Raw genomic sequence first — 17,769 nt, forward strand, 5'->3', positions numbered from 1 at the left:
TTCATCCAATGGATCCCACTCCTTTCAAAATCCAACTAAACCCACCATTTTATTTACTTCAAAATGATGCGGTTGACTCCACGTTGGATGCCTTTGGCGGGGCCTTCCAACCGTATGTCTGGGTTTAGAGTTTTTCTTAATTCATCCATGGATCCCACTCCTACGCTATCTCCTTCCATGGTTCCTTGGCTTTCACTCTATCGGACGTAGAAGGCAACCATAGATTGATGCGCACAGCTTGCTTCAGCTACTACTTCAGTGGCTGAAACCCTTCTCATACAATCCACCAACACCAAATCAAAGCTTGGTTTCCACATAAGGCTTGAGGGGTGTCGGGAAGCTCCCCGGATCTTTGTTGTCAGAACCAGGCAAAGCTCAGAGTCAACTTTCGAAGCATGAAACAGTTGCACAAGCAATCCATCGGTAACCACAGACGAGACGAGGAGATCCCCATGGGACCAACCTCACAATACTCTCCTAAAACCATCAAACACCCCAGATCCATCAACTACCTCTTCAGAGAACAGAGGCTTCTGTTCATCCTTGTCGGGATTTTTATTGGTTCCATGTTCTTCATTCTCCAGCCAACCATTTCCCGCTTCGGCCTCTCCGAGCCCAAGTCCTCATCCTCCTCCATTTCGCGGACCTTTTCTGCCGGCCCCGCCCATCGCGAGCAGGTCTCTTACTCCATTCCATATCCCCCGCATCACGGCAAGGTCGGGCGAGTCCCAGCCGCGCTCCCACGGAAGAGATCTAGGATTGTGGTCACCGGTGGTGCCGGATTCGTCGGCAGCCACCTTGTCGATAAGCTTCTAGACAGAGGTGACGATGTGATTGTAATCGATAATTTCTTCACCGGGAGGAAGGAGAATTTAGTTCACCGGTTTGGGAATCCGAGGTTCGAGCTAATCCGCCACGACGTCGTGGAGCCCATACTCCTTGAGGTGGATCAGATTTACCACTTGGCTTGCCCGGCCTCTCCCGTTCATTATAAGTACAATCCCGTCAAGACCATCATATCCTTCTCAAGTTTCTTCACTTTTTGCTTTGATTTTTCTAAAGATTCAGTTGGGAATTTGATTTTTCTCAATTGGGATTGTTTATATATTGAATTTCAAGTGTTTTGAGGCCCTTGACTGTTATTACAAGACTAATGTGATGGGTACCCTGAATATGTTGGGTCTGGCAAAGAGAATTGGAGCAAGGTTTTTGCTTACGAGCACAAGTGAGGTTTATGGCGACCCACTTGAGCATCCCCAGAAAGAAACGTATTGGGGAAACGTGAATCCGATAGGTGAGACGGTAGTTAAATAATATCGTGAAGTCTTTAAGATGGATCATTGTTGTTGCTGTTTAGTTCACGACGCATTGGTGTTGTTTGTGTGTCTAATGTACATTGACAATAATTAGGTGAGAGGAGCTGCTATGATGAAGGAAAGCGGACAGCGGAAACCTTAGCAATGGATTATCACCGAGGTGCAGATGTTGAGGTAACTAATTCTGAGATTTACAAATACACTAGCCACACAACTAGGTATTAAGTAAGCAGACGCTACGATTTTACGATTTTAATTGTATTACTCAGTATATCAACCTAGATCTTTTCCGTTGTCTTTTATATGAAGTTAATAGAATACATGCACTTGTTTACTCTGCAAGGGTGGGTTTGAAGGGCCCTGAGAGGTTCCCTGACATAAAATAATAATAATTAAAAAAAAAAAAAAAAAAAAAAAAAAAAAAGAATACATGCACTTTTAATCATATGCAACACAGCCCAATTGGAATAATAAGAAACTCTCCAGGGCTCAAGAGATCAAACTTTGAATGACCGTGCCCATACTTATAAGTGAATGTATTAACATCAACTTAATTATCCTTTTGTTTGCCTTTAGCTGATTCCCAATAAACATTTATTTATGCAATATAGTTTTGAAGCTTACCATCCTTGGTCTGTATCATGATCAAAAAAGTTTCCTTGAAACTCTTATTTTGGAAGATTTATCAAGAATTTTAGAAACCTATTGGCCAGTGCCTAGTTTTAATTTTTAAGACTTTTTCTAGATGCAATAATGTGTTTTGAAACTTTTGGTGTAAGTTATAAAATCTACAACAAAATGCACACTCACACTAGCGTGCACGCACACACTCTATCGGGCATATATGTTTTTCCCCTGCTCTCTGTCCCACAAGAAGAGGTATCTTGACGTATCTATTTTGCAACATATTGTTATCCTATTATAGTGTTTGTATCAATATCCATGATTTATAACCTTTGTAATGACCCAAAGAAGAGCACAAACCACCTCTGATCTTGTACTCTAAAAGGACAAGTCGATTTTCAAATGGAGCTCATGAAATAGTTTTTTTTTTTTTTTTTTTTTTTAAGAAGAGATGGGATCACATGTCCAAGAGTGCCCCCCCCCCCCCCCCCCCCCCCCAAATTTTATTAAAAAATCTTTACTTGTAGAGGAGGAATACTGTGGTAACAAACATGACACATGGGATTTACACATAACCAATAAAACACAGCCCATGTATCTAAAAACTCCAGAATAGAAAAACCACAACCAAACTCACAAACCACACAAAACACGAATCCAAGAAAAATAACAAACCTAAAAAACCACACAAACAAACTTATAACAGACCAAAAAAACCAAAGAAACACCTTAAACACTTAAAGAAGGGAGGCCTATTTTATCAAGTCTAACCATTCCTCTTGCAGCCTGCAGTAATCTATCATATTCTCCATATATTTTATTGGTCCCAGCCTCACCATCATGGGCAAGCAGATCAGCAGCTTTGTTGCCTTCACGGAAAATATGAGAAACTGTGAATCTCATTCCTTCAAGTCCTTCAAGTAACTGCTCCCAGTAGTCCCACAAGTGCCACACATTACATGCCTTTGTGGCCAACCAGTGCACTAATAAAGCAGAGTCACATTCAATTTCCACCTGATAGAAGCCATATTCTTTACAAACCACAACACCCCTGGACAAGGCTCTCAATTCAGCAGCATTGTTAGTACCAAAACCAAAATATTCAGAGAATGCAGCTCTAACATTCCCTAGGCGATCCCTTATCACTCCACCACCTCCACAAATCGCTGGGTTTCCCCCACAGCTCCCATCAACATTCAGTTTCATCCATTCCGTCCTCGGTTTTGACCACACTATCGAACGTAGCCTACGATTAACAACCTGCTTAATGGGCACATTAAGAGCTGACAATAGATCATGATCACTTGATGAAATACTGCTACACTTAGCAATATTCTCAGATATTTGATTTAGCCAAAACTTCATTGCAAGCCAAATTGCCTCAACCGATTCAGACACCGATTCCATTCTAGCTTTGCATTTGCGCAACCAAAGCCACCAAGTGATTAGACTTGGAATTAATCCTACAAGAATACCACGCTATGAAGCTTGTTTCACACAACTAAACCAAGTAGCGATTCGAGAATGCCAAGTCAAGAAACCCATACATCGAACACCTAGTTCAGATGACGCTCGTGTCCAAACAGTTGTAGCGATGTCACCAGTGCATAAAACATGATCCAAAGTTTCAATGCAACCATTTATACAACAATCACATCGCGAAGCAAGGGAGACACCCATAGAGCTGATCCACGCATCTACTGGTAAGCATCGAAACCAAGCCCCAAGCCTTCCAAACACAAACAGCCTCACTTCTAGGAAGGAGGTTATGCCAAAACCATTCCTTCCAAGGAAGTTCCTCTCATCTGACTCGAATGATATCCCATGCTGAAGCAGTGGTGAAAATTCCATCTTGAGTTGGTTCCCAAATGTAAACATCAGACCCCTCTTTACCAGCCATAACCGAGTGCAGCACCTCAAGAGTTCTATTTTCACCAATCAATTCTACAAAAGCATTCTCATCCCATGCATTTCCAACCCAGAAATCTTTTACTTGTACCTTAGGATTTACAATGTTTTGAACGTGTACACTCGACAACCACCTATCATGCCAAAAGGACACTTTTCCTTCCCTGACCTGCACCTTTGTATGATCATAAACCCCTGGGAAAACCTGCATAAGGGCTTTCCAAAACTGTGAGCCACTATCCCATGAAGCTGCCATAACCAGGCTTCCTTCCTTCGCATACTTAGCTCGAAAAAACTGTGTCCAGAGATTATCCAATGTTAGGAGTCGCCACACAAGTTTCATATGCATAGATCCCTGCACTTCATTGAAATCTCGGAGCCCTAAGCCTCCTTCATTGGTCGGTTTGCAAATAGCCTACCATGAGACCCACTTTTTCTTAGATTTACCATTGTACTCACCCCAAAAGAATGTTGAGAGAATAGAGTTGAGCTTAGATAAAAGGACCTTAGGAACATTAAGAACTGCCAAAAGATGAGTTGCCATACAAGACGAAACATGTTTTATCAAAGTTAATTGACCGCCCTGAGATAAAGTTTTAAATTTCCAACCCGCCACCTTGTTGCTTATTTTGTTAACCAACGGTTCCAAATTCCTTGCTGTAAGCCAACCTGTCACCAGTGGCACTCCTAAATAAATCGTTGGGAAAGTTCCCTCCACAAAACTGTCATGTTTAGAATGCCACATCTCCTTGAATAAGAAATCTTTTTTGACCTAAAAAGAGCCGATTTATCCATATTTATTAACTGCCCAGACCAAAGAGCATATTGATCCAGCGTACGTAAGATCCTTCTAATGGATCTCTTCTCCCCATTTGCAAAAATAAGGAGATCATCCGCATAAAGATGGTGCGATACCAAAGGTGCTCCTCTTGTATGATAATAAGAATTAATTCTCCCTTGTTTAAAATTTTTCCTCAATAACCGTGTAAGGACTTTCTGCATTATAATAAACAAATATGGTGAAAGAGGATCCCCTTGACGCAACCCAAGAAGGCTTGAAAAAACCTTTGTATGTTCCATTTATCATGATCGAGAACCTAGGGGATTTCACACAAGCCTTCACCAAACCACAAATTCAATCTGCCAAGCCAAAACCCTTCAAAGCCAAGCTTAAGAATGACCAGTCAACTCTATCATACGCCTTTGCCATATTGATCTTCAGCATTACATTCCCTCCATTAGTATTACGATGAAGTGAATGGACCATTTCTTGCACTAGAGTGATATTCTCCAAAATGCTACGCCCCGGAACAAAAGCACCTTGTTCCCAAGAGATCATACAAGGAAGCAAATTCGCCAACCAATTCACAAGGATTTTTGAAAAAATTTTATAAGCAGTGCTGCACAGACTGATCGGCCTGAACTTATCAAAGCTCTGAGGGTCCAGCACTTTAGGAATGAGAACAATATAAGAAATTGAATAAAATCTAGGCAGCGGAGTACCTCGAAAGAAATCACGAGCAGCTTCAATCACATCTTCTTTAACAATCTCCCAGCACTGTAAATAGAAATTAGAACCAAAACCATCAGGTCCGGGATTGCTCTAATTAGGAATAGAAGATAAGGCCTTCCAAAAAGGCTCTTGAACAACAGAACAAGGTCATGGTTCTCATCATCATTTACCAGTGGAGATAATAAACCACTCAAATCTGGTGTCACTGTAAGTCCCTCCCCTGTGAGGAATTCCTTGAAATATTCCACCGCTACATTATGAATCATCTTCAGAGAATCCAAAATAACCCCATTCGGTAGGGTCATTTTAGAGATAACGGAGGCTTTTCTTCGTTGATTCGCTATGGCATGATAAAATTTAGTGTTGCAGTCGCCTTCCTTAAGCCCTTTCTTTTTAGCTTGCTGTGCCAATCTAAGTTCTTCTCTATTTTCCCAAAGCTTCAGTTTGGCTTTCGTACGTAAATATTCATGCTCTAAATCAGGAAGAAAACTCTCTTGCAGCTGAAACTCAAGAACTTCCATGCACTCATCTAATGCCTTAATTAACTTAGCTAACTGGCAGAAGACCTCTTTGTTCCACCTTCTGAGGACCATTTTAAGCTTTTTCAGTTTGGCAGCCAACCGAAATAAACCCGCCCCATTTACCTCTTCTCTCCAAACCTCATCCACACATTTCATAAAATTTTCGTGTGTACACCACATGCTTTGAAAAAGAAACGGGGAAAGACCATAATTATTCACATCCTTTTCATATCTAATTAACATAGGGCAGTGATCCGAAGACTTACATTTTATAAATCCCTGTTCCACCTTGTAAAGAACCATTTCTGCTTCATACACAGTACACCTTTATCATATTCATTCACGTCTATCATAGAACTCCCACCCTGTGTGGGAATTTGTGAGGAATTACAACCTCTCCCCCTCAAATCTTTGACATCATCTTCAGGAGTCCACATGGAACTGACTGACCAATACCACATGGTGTCACTAGATTGGCTATGATACCGTTTGTAATGATCCAAGGAAAAGCCCAAGTCATATATAGATTTATACTCCAAAAGAACTAGTCAATATTGAATCCAAACTCTTTTATAATAATTATGTAGCATAGTTGAACCTAGAAGGAACCAATGTGGGGCTTGATATGCAATGCACCTTTATCATATCAACTCACCTCTATCATTGATCTCCACCCAATGCTTAGTAAGTGGGACGTCACAGATTGACCTCAACTACTGTGGGTTGAGATGAAAAGGAATTTGGATTGACCTCTCTAAGCCTTATGAAGTTCTTTGTTTTTCTGATTTTGGCTGCATCATATATTTTATGGTTGACTTGCAACTATGTGTCAAGGCACGAACTTAGATCTGCTCTAGTATCTGCATGCTTTTCAGGTCCTTCATACTGATCCAAGTTATAAAATAATGTAATTAAAAGTGAGATATGATTTTTTAATATTCTATGATTCACTTATAAAAGAATAAAAAATTTCTAGTTCAGCTCTATATATGTTGTCATTCCTGCCATTTCACTACACTTATAAATAGACAATTGACCTGCTGATACTGATGGTAGGCTTTAACCTTTACAGGTTCGTATTGCTCGCATTTTTAACACATATGGCCCTCGTATGTGTTTAGATGATGGACGTGTTGTTAGCAACTTTGTTGCTCAGGTTGTAAACTTAACTCATATCTGTCGGTATTCTTACATGTTCATTAAAAAAAAAAATACTAGAAATGGGAAAGTCCTGAAGAAGATTATAGTTGAATAGTTTTCTAACCATAAATGTTATCTTCTGTAGGCAATACGCAAACAGCCATTAACAGTATATGGGGATGGAAAGCAAACCCGAAGCTTCCAATATGTCTCTGATCTGGTAGGGAGCTTTAGGTCTCATGTTATTTTACCTTGAAATTTCCCTATCCTCTGGGAGTTCACTGGTGCACTATCCCATATGTATATTATGTTTTCTATATTCTCTTGTGGACCTGAAACTGTTGTATCGGGCCCATGGATGCAGCCTATATCCTATGCTGGCAAAAGTTTTATTGATCACAAGCTAAATTCAAAAATGGTTTCAAAGTTTTCTTGAGAAATAATTTTAATCTTCATATTTGCTTCAAATTGAAGTCTCAAAAGAGTCCAAGCTACGCTGCCCTGTGAAAAGCTTCTCTTTAATGCCAATCTCTAGAATCTTTCAAGTCTAGAGCAGAACTCTAGTCACCATTCACGGATCTTATCAGTTTGGCATCCTAACTAGGCTATATATAGTGTGTGGAAAGTGGTCAAGGAAAAATCTTGGCCAGGATGCTAAAAACTTAAAAACGTTTTGGATGATAGGTCAATGGACTGGTAGCATTAATGGAAAGTGAACATGTGGGGCCTTTCAACCTGGGTAATCCAGGGGAGTTCACCATGCTGGAGCTTGCTGAGGTTCGTCTTCCTTCAAAACTTCCTATTATTTCTGAATAAAGCCTGCTTAGAATATCTCAGAAAATTCTTTTCCTTCGCGGTTCCAACAGATGCATGTTGTTTTTCTCTGAATGTGTGTTTGTACACGAGGGAGAGAGAGATTCTTAGTTTCCATTCATTCGATCTGACTATCTTCTCTAACTATACAGGTTGTCAAAGAAACAATAGATTCAAGTGCCACAATAGAATTCAGACCAAATACTGCTGATGATCCGCATAAGAGGAAACCTGATATTAGCAAAGCAAAGGAACTACTCAACTGGGAGCCAAAAATCTCACTTAGAGAGGGACTGCCTCTTATGGTGAGTGATTTCCAGAACCGCATTTTGAATGAGGACGAAGGAAAAGGGTTTAACTAGAGAAGACAGAAAAAAAATAGAACAAAAAATAAAATAGCAAAACTATATTGTATAGTGTGCAAGTGTATGTCTGTAACTTGTTCATTCGTTTCGTTATTCTCATCCATAATTTTTAGTTACCTGGCAATTCTAGCGAAATACAACTATTGTAGGAAGTTACACTATTTCTTCTACATCTGTTGCTTGGTTAGCAAAAGAAACAACATTTTCTTGTAAGTTTTAACTCCATTTTGATATCCCCTTTTCTGGCACTGAACTTTTCATGGTGAAAGACCGTAAAATTTTGTGTTGGTTGTATTTGGCATAATGAGAATTTGAGTTTCTGTAGGAAATCTTTTGCTATGGTAAATGATGAGTCGTACTCCTTTAGTCTTTACAATGAATCGTGCTGGTTGCTACTTGCAATTCTGAGTCCTGAAAATTTGGGGGCAGTCGAAGGCTTATGAAGCTCAACCTTTTGAGTAGTGAATAAAATAGCAGAGAGAGAGAGAGAACCTTCGTGGGGTTTATGGCTTTGCCGTTGTACAAAATGGCAGTCACTAACATAGAATTATAGTGGTACCCAGTTGAGCACAACCTTTTGGCTGGGATGCCGTTTCGGTTTGCCGAGGATAGACATGAGCCTCTACAATACGTTAAAAAATAATGCTTTTTATCATCCGTCATCTTTCTTATCTCTTTTTTATATCATAAGACGATGATGAAAAGATAATAGTTAAAATAATGAGAAATATCAACTTTCTTTTGTAGCAATGATGGAAAAGCTATAGAGAGAAAAAGAAAGGTAAAGAAAGAATGTCTACTGTTAGGAGCAAGCACATCATTTTAATGGATTCATTTTGATTTTATGCCGAAGTGAAAGGTGGTAGATATGGGCATTAGATGGAGACATCGTCCCTTGTCCTCTTGTTACCAACTTTCAACCAAACAATAGGGGAAAGTTTTTCTCTGCACTCGTTTCCTCTCCCACCTTCCGTAAAGAAAGAATGTCAACTGTTAGGAGCAAGCACATTCATTTTAATGGATTCATTTTGATTTTATGCCGAAATGAAAGGTGGTAGATACGGGCATTAGATGGAGACATCATCCCTCGTCCTCTTGTTACCAACTTTCAACCAAACAATAGGGGGAAAGTTTTTCTCTGCACTCGTTTCCTCTCCCACCTTCCATTTTTCCACTCGTCTACCATCCGGAGTGATAATGTAAAGTCTGCATTCCAAGATACGTAAGCACTAAGGCAATACAAAAGTATTGCCTTTAGGGTTGACGTTCTATTCATGTGCTAGATCCTCACTGATCTCTTGCACCTAGATTCTCCAAAGATTTTCCCTACCCAAATCAAAGAAATATTGTTTGCTTCTTTATTCTCTTTTCAACTTTTTTTGTTAGTATACATGGAGCAAGATGCTTTCTCTTAGGTGACCTTCCTCTTACATTATAATCTCCTAATATTTTGTTCGAAATTGTATATAGGGTATGATCTCTACAAATTGTATTGACTATTTAATGTTGTTCGAAAGTTTTATATAGACACAAACTTTCATATCTTAAAATTCGAACATAAATTTTGGGAATCTCAACCAACATCAGATTTTGAGACATTTTGAAAGAATAAAAATCTAGGTCCATCTATCGTGGCAACTTTTTTCTGTAACTCATATATCTCAGATGTCCAATCGCTGAAGGTCACGTGTTCATCTGTATAAGTTGATCTATAAGAGCTAAATACATTAGACCCTAAAATGACAAGCTGCTTACCAAAGATCAGTTAAAGAGATATTTTGGGAGATTGATTAGAAACCAATAAACAAAATTGGGACAATGATTCACAAAAGAAGCAAAGAGAAAGCAGAAGAAGAATATGTAAAAGGGAAAAGGAAGCAAATTTGTGGATGAACATGTAAACCTCAGGAACCCCAATATTCTTCCACTATCAAAAGATCTACTTTTTTAATGTATATCGACAAGTAAGATGGGTTGTGAGAGTGATTGTGGTCAACGAATGAAGAGGGAAAAATACGGAATCGTTCGAGGTTGGCATTCTTTAATTGGTGGGAGAGGGTCGGTGTGATAAATGCAAAGGAAGAAAGTGAAAAGAAGAGAAGCAAGAAAGCAATAGAAGCATCTGATTCTATAAAGTTGAATGGGTTGGTAGAGAAAGAAAGTGGCTTTGCGTCTCATCTATCCTCATGAAGATATATTCCAGTTGATTTATCAATTGGTAGTGGCAGCATTTGTTCCATTAGAATCTAAATTATGCTGCAACATGATTGTTCTCTCTAAAGGAGCGGATGATATCCCATATTTTATTTAAAAACGCCCACTTATGATGAATGAATACCGTGATAACAATTTCAAGCACTTAGAAAGTTACAATTTTTCTTAGAAAATCCCAAACCAAGGTGAAAACATTCTTGATTTAGTATAGAAACTAACTTATAAGCCCATCCAAAATGCAAATAACTCAAAAGAAAAAATCGAAATCATTCAAAGGGTAGGTAAGGAAGGCTCCCTCTATCTACAACCAAAGTAACTACCTTTGATAAGCCATATTAAAGATCGCATGGGTAGGAAAAATAAAAGGAAGGAAAGTACATTTACATACATATATATTTATTTATATATATGCTTTTTTTTAATGATAACAAATTCATTACTGCGAAGAATTACAGAAGTTTCTCAGCCTAGATGATTGGTGATACACAATCTGGGAAAGAATCTCACCATACACAAATATCATCTACATGCCAAGCATATCTAGCAAGCTTATGGGCAGCTTAATTCCCTACCCGTGCAGTATGTTGAATAGTGCAGCTCCTAAATTTTTCCATTAACACCTTTATCTCTGTAATGAGATTTCCTTATAGGGACATTGAATACCCAAGAGCTTTGATTTCATTCACCATAAGTAAGGAATCACTTTCCAGAATGAGGTCTTGAATGCCATGGGTAACAATCTCAGAAGGGTCACACACTTCATATTCCTTTTTGCTTGCAGCCATAAGGAACTCCCCTTTGTGATCTGTTAAAATTACTCCCACCTCTGTTCTATGTTGATCTTAAAAGATAGCTCTATCCACATTAAGTTTGAGAGAGCCTTCATTTGAATGAACCCAACAGCACTGTGTTTTATAACTCTGCTTTTTTAAAACCTTGGCTACCTTATAACTTTTCTGAAAAGGTAGTGCAGAATCCACAACCTGTTCCACTGACAGAATATTGTTCTCAACTTCTCATAAATCTTCTGATTTCGTCTATACCACAAGACCCAAGAAATAAGGAAAGATTTTTCCAGTTCCTCTCTACTACCTTCTGCCCTAACCTATCTAGCTATATCAGCAAAATGATTTTGGACATTAGAAAGATTCAGAGAAGGAAGAGTCTTAGGGCTACTATTCATTATTTTATCACTAATTTTTACTTACTTTTTTCTATTTTGTACTACTATTTAATATTTTATCATTATTTTTTCACTACTATTCACAAAATATCTGAGATCACCTCACTGCCTAAATACAACCTTAGCCCATATCTCCTTCACAGAGGAACAGAGAATCAGTGCATGAACAAGGTCCTCACTGACCTTACCACAGAAAACACAACAATCCTCATTGATTATGTTTTTCTTTAAACACAGCAATCCACAGAAAGCACAGCATATATATATATGCTTTTTGGTCTCTCATGATTTTGATTTATTTTGTCATCCAATAAAAGATAGAACTTAAATTGTTTATGCAAAAAACACGTCGTCATTATTTCTCAGTATTTAATAAGCAGACCACAGTAATAAGCATACAATTGTTTGCTGGTTGAATAGCCGTTGCTGTGTCTCATCTGACTCTTCTGTCTTTGTTCAAACATTAAATTTTGGTACAGTTTCTGGTGAGTTTTTAAGAATTAAATATTAATTTGTAGGTCATAACCAACTGGTCAACAGAACATACGTACGGTAACTGACAGTATTCAGTTATGTAAATATTTTTCATCTTCTAAAACCACAACTTCAAAAAAATAAAAGGTTACAGGCTTTGAAACCAAGGCTGCTGTATGCTAATATATAGATCAAAATATGCATTAATTTGCCTTGGTTTTGCACATCTGCTCTACCTGAGCCCCGCTGTAACCAAACCTCAGAGTGAATATTGCACGCTTGAAAAGAGATTCATCAATACATGTCTTAAGAATATGGAACACCAACACACTTTTCTATTAATTAAACAAACCACACACCAGCATCTGACTAAAGAATCCAAGCATTATACTGCATTTATGCCATAAGGCAATATATATATCAAAAATATAATGGCTCACAACTGTAGCAGAACATTCATTAGAAGAATTGGATTTATAAAACCAATTACAAAGAGAAAGCTCGTAACCGATACTGAAGTATCCCTCACTAATAACCTGTTGTCTAATCTTATTTCAAAAGTAATCATTTACTTAAATCTTGCCACGTCAACTATGTGAATAATGACTTGGTAATATAATTTTTTCGGAAATTATAAAATGTTCATATATATTCTAACTTTTTAAGAGCTGTCTGGCTGTCTCTCTCCCCTCTCTAGAGTTCAAGCTTAAAAGCAGAACCAACTTGTTTTTGGATGAATATAGAGCCATCTACTTTGAATAGAATTTCTCTTTCTCAAATCATATTTGCAGATTCTGTAAACCACTAGCTCTGCTACCTCTACTCGATTTTATCGTTATCCAAACATAAAGATGAAAGGCATAGACATCTTCTGCGCATCCCAAGCCTCAACAGCCATATGTCTGAGCATGGAACAAGCCTCCTGCGGCTCCTCTTCCTCCACCATTCAACTCGGTGGCCGAGCCATCGACCGCCACAACCCCATCATTAGAGATTCAAGAAGATCAAGCCCCAAACCTCTCCCCACTGCTCCTTGCTCTTCTCACCCTCCCATCAATCCCAAACCTTACCAGAAGTCCAAGAAAAGCTCTTCTTCTTCAAAGCCCAGTAGCCACCACAAGAAAAGCTCTACCTCTAAGACAATTTGTAGTGATCAAAAGAAGAAGAGTGTAGCTACGCCAGCTGAGGATCAAATCATCAACAAGAATTCTGCTCAGGCAACTGATATTATAAGGAAGATTTGGGCTAAACAGGATGATTTAATCACTACTCCTGCTTCGTCTAGATATTTGTTGAGCGACACTGCTTACTTCGATGGGTTGTCGGATTACGACTCGGTTTTGGCTTTGGCTCCGGTTGATGATGAAAAGAATAAGAAGATCACTCAATCTACCAAAGAAGATGAATCCGCTGCTTCAAAACCCTCTTCATCGTCTTCCTCAAAATCTCCTTCCTCTGACCAGGTTCGTTTGCAGTCTCTCTTTCATTTGGAAAGGGCTAGCCTTTTAGTATGATCAGCAATACTCTTGAAGCTTTTGTTTACCTTAGATATATTTCACAAAAAATCAGATTAATAAGGAAGAAAGATAAAGGGAAAAGAGGAAAACCTATGAACTTTTGCTTGTGCGGTTGTTTCTTTAATGCATTCCAAGGTAAACCTGAATCGACACAACCAACGATGTCGGTTTTTATTTTATACATGTTTTTAGTTCTTAAAGCACTTCAGATGATGAAAATGCTCTAGTGCTGGACTATTTGTCAAATTCTTGAAACCAAGTTGACATGGTACTGAAAAATACAAGCCAGTTTTATGTGGGACCTGTTATGTTTTATGTATAGGTGGTGATGATAATTAGGATGATATATAGCTTTTAGTGTTGTTGGTGACATTAATGAAATCGCTCGCAGGCTGTGGTCCTGAGGGTGTCACTGCACTGCAAAGGCTGTGAAGGAAAATTGAGGAAACATCTATCTAGAATGGAAGGTATGCGTATGATTTTGTGCTCCTTACAGCATCTTTGGTTATTTAAAAATAAAGACATAAATTTGACAGTTATTACTACACTGTTGTCCTTTCTCCGTCACATATCCAGTTCTCGAGTGGGGGAGAATTCGAACTTTATAGTATTAAATATTGTAGACTCTTTAACAGTTATTATTTGAGCAGGAGTGACGTCCTTCAACATCGACTTCAAAGCAAAAAAGGTGACAATCATGGGAGATGTGACCCCGTCGGGCGTCCTGGCAAGCGTCTCAAAGGTGAAACATGCCCAGTTTTGGCCAGCTACAGTTTCATCACCTTCATCAGCTCCTTCAAATAGGTCTAGTCATGTAGAAAACAAAAAATAAATTTAAAGAAATCGTACGTTAAAAATGAGAAGATTCGGAAATTGTGCCATGGGTTGTGGGATCGTCAAATGTTTGATTTTAGTGTAAATGCCAGGATTAGCATGGGTAGCAGAAATAGAATCTGTGCCACTTGGTAGAAAGTAAAAGAAATTAAAGCAAGTTAAGAAGTGGCTTCTGGGTCCTCATCTTTTCCAGTTATGCTAAGTGCCTGTATGATATTTAACTTTCTGTTTGTATAAAAAGAGGGGCTCTTTTAGAGCATTGGCATTGTTCTAGCTAAAACTATTTCTAAAATTAAAAATTTTATGTGCAGTCACTTTTGTGTACTTTTTTGCGCACTCTATTGATGTGATTGGTTGTGTATTAAAAAAAATGATGCAACCAATCACATCAGTAGAGTACGCAAAGAGTACGTAAAAGTGATTATACATAGCATTACTCTTTTGACATTTTGCATGTCGTTTGCCACAAGCATGTCGTCTCCACTCCCATTCCCAAATTTGGGTTGATGTGTTGACATTCATAGACACTACCATAATGGTGGCGTCTTTAGACTATGGTGGCGAGCTCAAGCACCGTAGGGACCGGATCGTGAAATGGCTCTATACAACGACCTCGTCGATGTAGCCGATGTCGAAAATGCGACGACATAAACAATCTACTGACTAATAATCGTCATGAGGCGAAGACTCCGGCTAGGAAGGAAAGCGATGGCCAAGAAGGGAAAGGAGGGTCACCGATGATGCCGCAACCATAAAAGGCAAGACGTCAGAGATTTGGATCCCTACTACACTGTTTGCATTATTTTTTCTCTTTTTTTGATAGGTGCTTCCTTGGCATCTCATTCTCTGTAGAATTTCATCTCATGGAAGAAAATATTTTTCTCAATTTGCAAATAGATTATCCAACACTCAAAAGATCAATACGTTTTGTCAAAAACTTACATCAACACGTCTTGAACACTCACCAAAGAGCTAAGCATGATTCCCACTATTATAAGTGGCGATCAAAATCATCATCATATTGGATGGAAAATTCTGGGAATGATGAGATTTAAAACTATGAACACAGAAAGTTTTAAATTCTGTTGAGTGAAAAACACCACACGGATTTCTATTGATTTCATCAATAATATATACAAGTGTATATATTCCAGTTTAAGAAAGAAAGCTAAATTTAAGCCTACAATTTACAAAACATTTACTCAAGATTTTTCTAGCGATTACAGAATATTTCCCTGCACATTTTCAGCCTATAATTCGAGTCTTGTGATCTTGATCTTGGTTTGCTTGATTTGAGGAGTCTTCCCTTATACGCCCCCTCAAGATGGATGTGCCATCGGCTAAGCCAATCTTGATTTTGAGAAAGTCCATGCATTGTCTTGAGAGTGGCTCTGTCAATAAGTCTGCGAGTTGATCTTGAGTATTGACATGTTGGACATGCAGAATTTTCTTTTGAACCATATCACGAACAAAATGGAGATCAATCTGAATATGCTTCATCCGGGAGTGCTGAATAGGATTAAAGCTGAGTTGTGTAGCACCCAAATTATCGCATAACAATTTTGGTGAAGCTTTGACAGGTAGGCCAAGTTCCTTGAATAATGACAGCAACCATACTGTTTCAGAGACAGCATTTGCAAGAGATCTATATTTAGCCTCAGTTGACGATCTTGCAACAGCTCTTTGTTTTTTTTGAACTCCAAGAAATGGGATTTGAGCCAAGGAAGCTGATGTATGCGGAGGTGGATGTACGATCATCAAAATTGCCAACCCAATCAGCATCGGAGTATGTAGTAAGAGTAAAGCTGGAATTTTTTTTAATGTGAATACCATGGAAAATGGTCTGTTTCAAGTACCGGAGGAGTCTCTTAGCAGTTGCCCAATGAGTGACAGTTGGTTTATGCATAAACTGAGACAATTTATTGACTGAGAAAGAAATGTCTGGGCGTGTGAGAGACAAGTATTGAAGCCCTCCAAGAACACTTCTAAATTCAATGCTGTCAAAGGATGTGGTTCCATCAACCAGTTTTAGAGCCATGCTAGTAGACAGTGGAGTAGATACTTCCTTTGCACCCATCATATTTGTTTTTGAAAGAAGGTCCCGAATATATTTATGTTGGGATAGAAAGAGACCTGATGTTGTAGGAATGACTTCCATACCCAAGAAGTAGTGACGCTGCCCCATGTCTTTTAAGGAGAATTGAACTCCAAGTTTAGCAATGATATTTGATAAAAAAAAATTCAGATCATTACCAGTGATGACTAGATCATCCACATAGACCAATAGATAACACAAGATAGAATTGTGCTGATATATAAACAGGGATGAGTTTGCCTTGGAATTTTGAAAACTGAGACTCAAATGGCCTGTTTCAATGCTGAGTACCAGGCTCTATTTTAAACCATAAATTGCCTTATTTAACCTACAAACATGATTAGGTTTTGAGGCATCTTTGAAGCTCGGGGGTTGAGACATATAAACTGTTTCAGTCAACTTCCCATGCAAAAATGCATTGTTGACATCAAGTTGTTTCAAAGGCCATCCCTGCATCACAACAACTGTTAGGACAGTTCAAATGGTAGCGGGCTTCACAACGGGGCTAAATGTTTCTTTGTAATCCAATCCAGGACGTTGATTGTATCCCTTTGCGACAAGTCTCGCTTTAAAGCAATCGACAGACCCATCAAACTTTCTCTTTACCTGAAAGACCCATTTGCACCCCACGGGTGTACAGTTATCCGGGGGAGGGACCAGTTCCCATGTTCTATGTCGCATGAGAGCAGTGAGCTCTTCTGACATGGTTGTTCGCCAGTGTGGCTCACGAAGAGCCTGTCCCACACAGGTTGGTTCAATGGTGCTGGGAAGGAGGTGTTTGGTTGTTAAATGAAATTGTTTGGGTTTATGAATGTTATTCATTGACCGAGTGGTCATGGAGTGGATTCGTGTAGGCGGTTGTGCAGGTGAGGTAGAGGAATCGGGTGCGGTGCCAATCAAGAAATCAGTGTTGTGGGTGGGAGAAATTGCATGCGAATTTGATGATGATGGTGCAGTAACGTGTGATGCAGAGTGATTAGGGCATGAAGATACAGAGTTGAAATTGTCAGAATTAAGAGAAGAGGAGAAAGAGGTGTTACCTGAAGGTGATGCAAAGGTGTTCTCCCCTGCCAGAATCACTGGTGGAGGCTGTGGAATGCATGGAGGCAAGGCGTGAATGGGAGGAGCACTTGCTGAGGAGGACAACGAGGGTGTATGTGCAGAGAGGCCATTTCAGTTTTCATCAAACAAAACATGCCAAGAGTGATAGGTTTTATTAGTTAATGGATCAAGGCACTTATAAGCATTTTGG

At 38.9% G+C, this 17,769-nt stretch overlaps 2 protein-coding genes across 2 annotated transcripts; both read left to right on the forward strand.

The window, feature by feature from the left end:
* Positions 1–57: 57 nt before the first annotated feature.
* On the forward strand, positions 58–8,529 carry LOC122279469 (UDP-glucuronic acid decarboxylase 1-like). The gene is made up of 7 exons (XM_043090150.1): positions 58–1,016; positions 1,147–1,294; positions 1,411–1,490; positions 6,955–7,038; positions 7,168–7,242; positions 7,707–7,799; positions 7,988–8,529. The coding sequence occupies exons 1-7, from the start codon at positions 396–398 to the stop codon at positions 8,195–8,197; spliced, it is 1,311 nt and encodes a 436-aa protein (XP_042946084.1). The 5' UTR covers positions 58–395; the 3' UTR covers positions 8,198–8,529.
* A 4,188-nt stretch (positions 8,530–12,717) lies between these two features.
* Positions 12,718–14,702, forward strand: LOC122279980 (protein SODIUM POTASSIUM ROOT DEFECTIVE 1-like). Its single transcript, XM_043090907.1, has 3 exons — positions 12,718–13,534; positions 13,980–14,055; positions 14,239–14,702. The coding sequence occupies exons 1-3, from the start codon at positions 12,923–12,925 to the stop codon at positions 14,418–14,420; spliced, it is 870 nt and encodes a 289-aa protein (XP_042946841.1). The 5' UTR covers positions 12,718–12,922; the 3' UTR covers positions 14,421–14,702.
* Positions 14,703–17,769: the final 3,067 nt, after the last annotated feature.

This window comes from Carya illinoinensis, chromosome 10 (assembly GCF_018687715.1).
Source record: "Carya illinoinensis cultivar Pawnee chromosome 10, C.illinoinensisPawnee_v1, whole genome shotgun sequence".
In the NCBI taxonomy this organism is placed as follows: domain Eukaryota; kingdom Viridiplantae; phylum Streptophyta; class Magnoliopsida; order Fagales; family Juglandaceae; genus Carya; species Carya illinoinensis.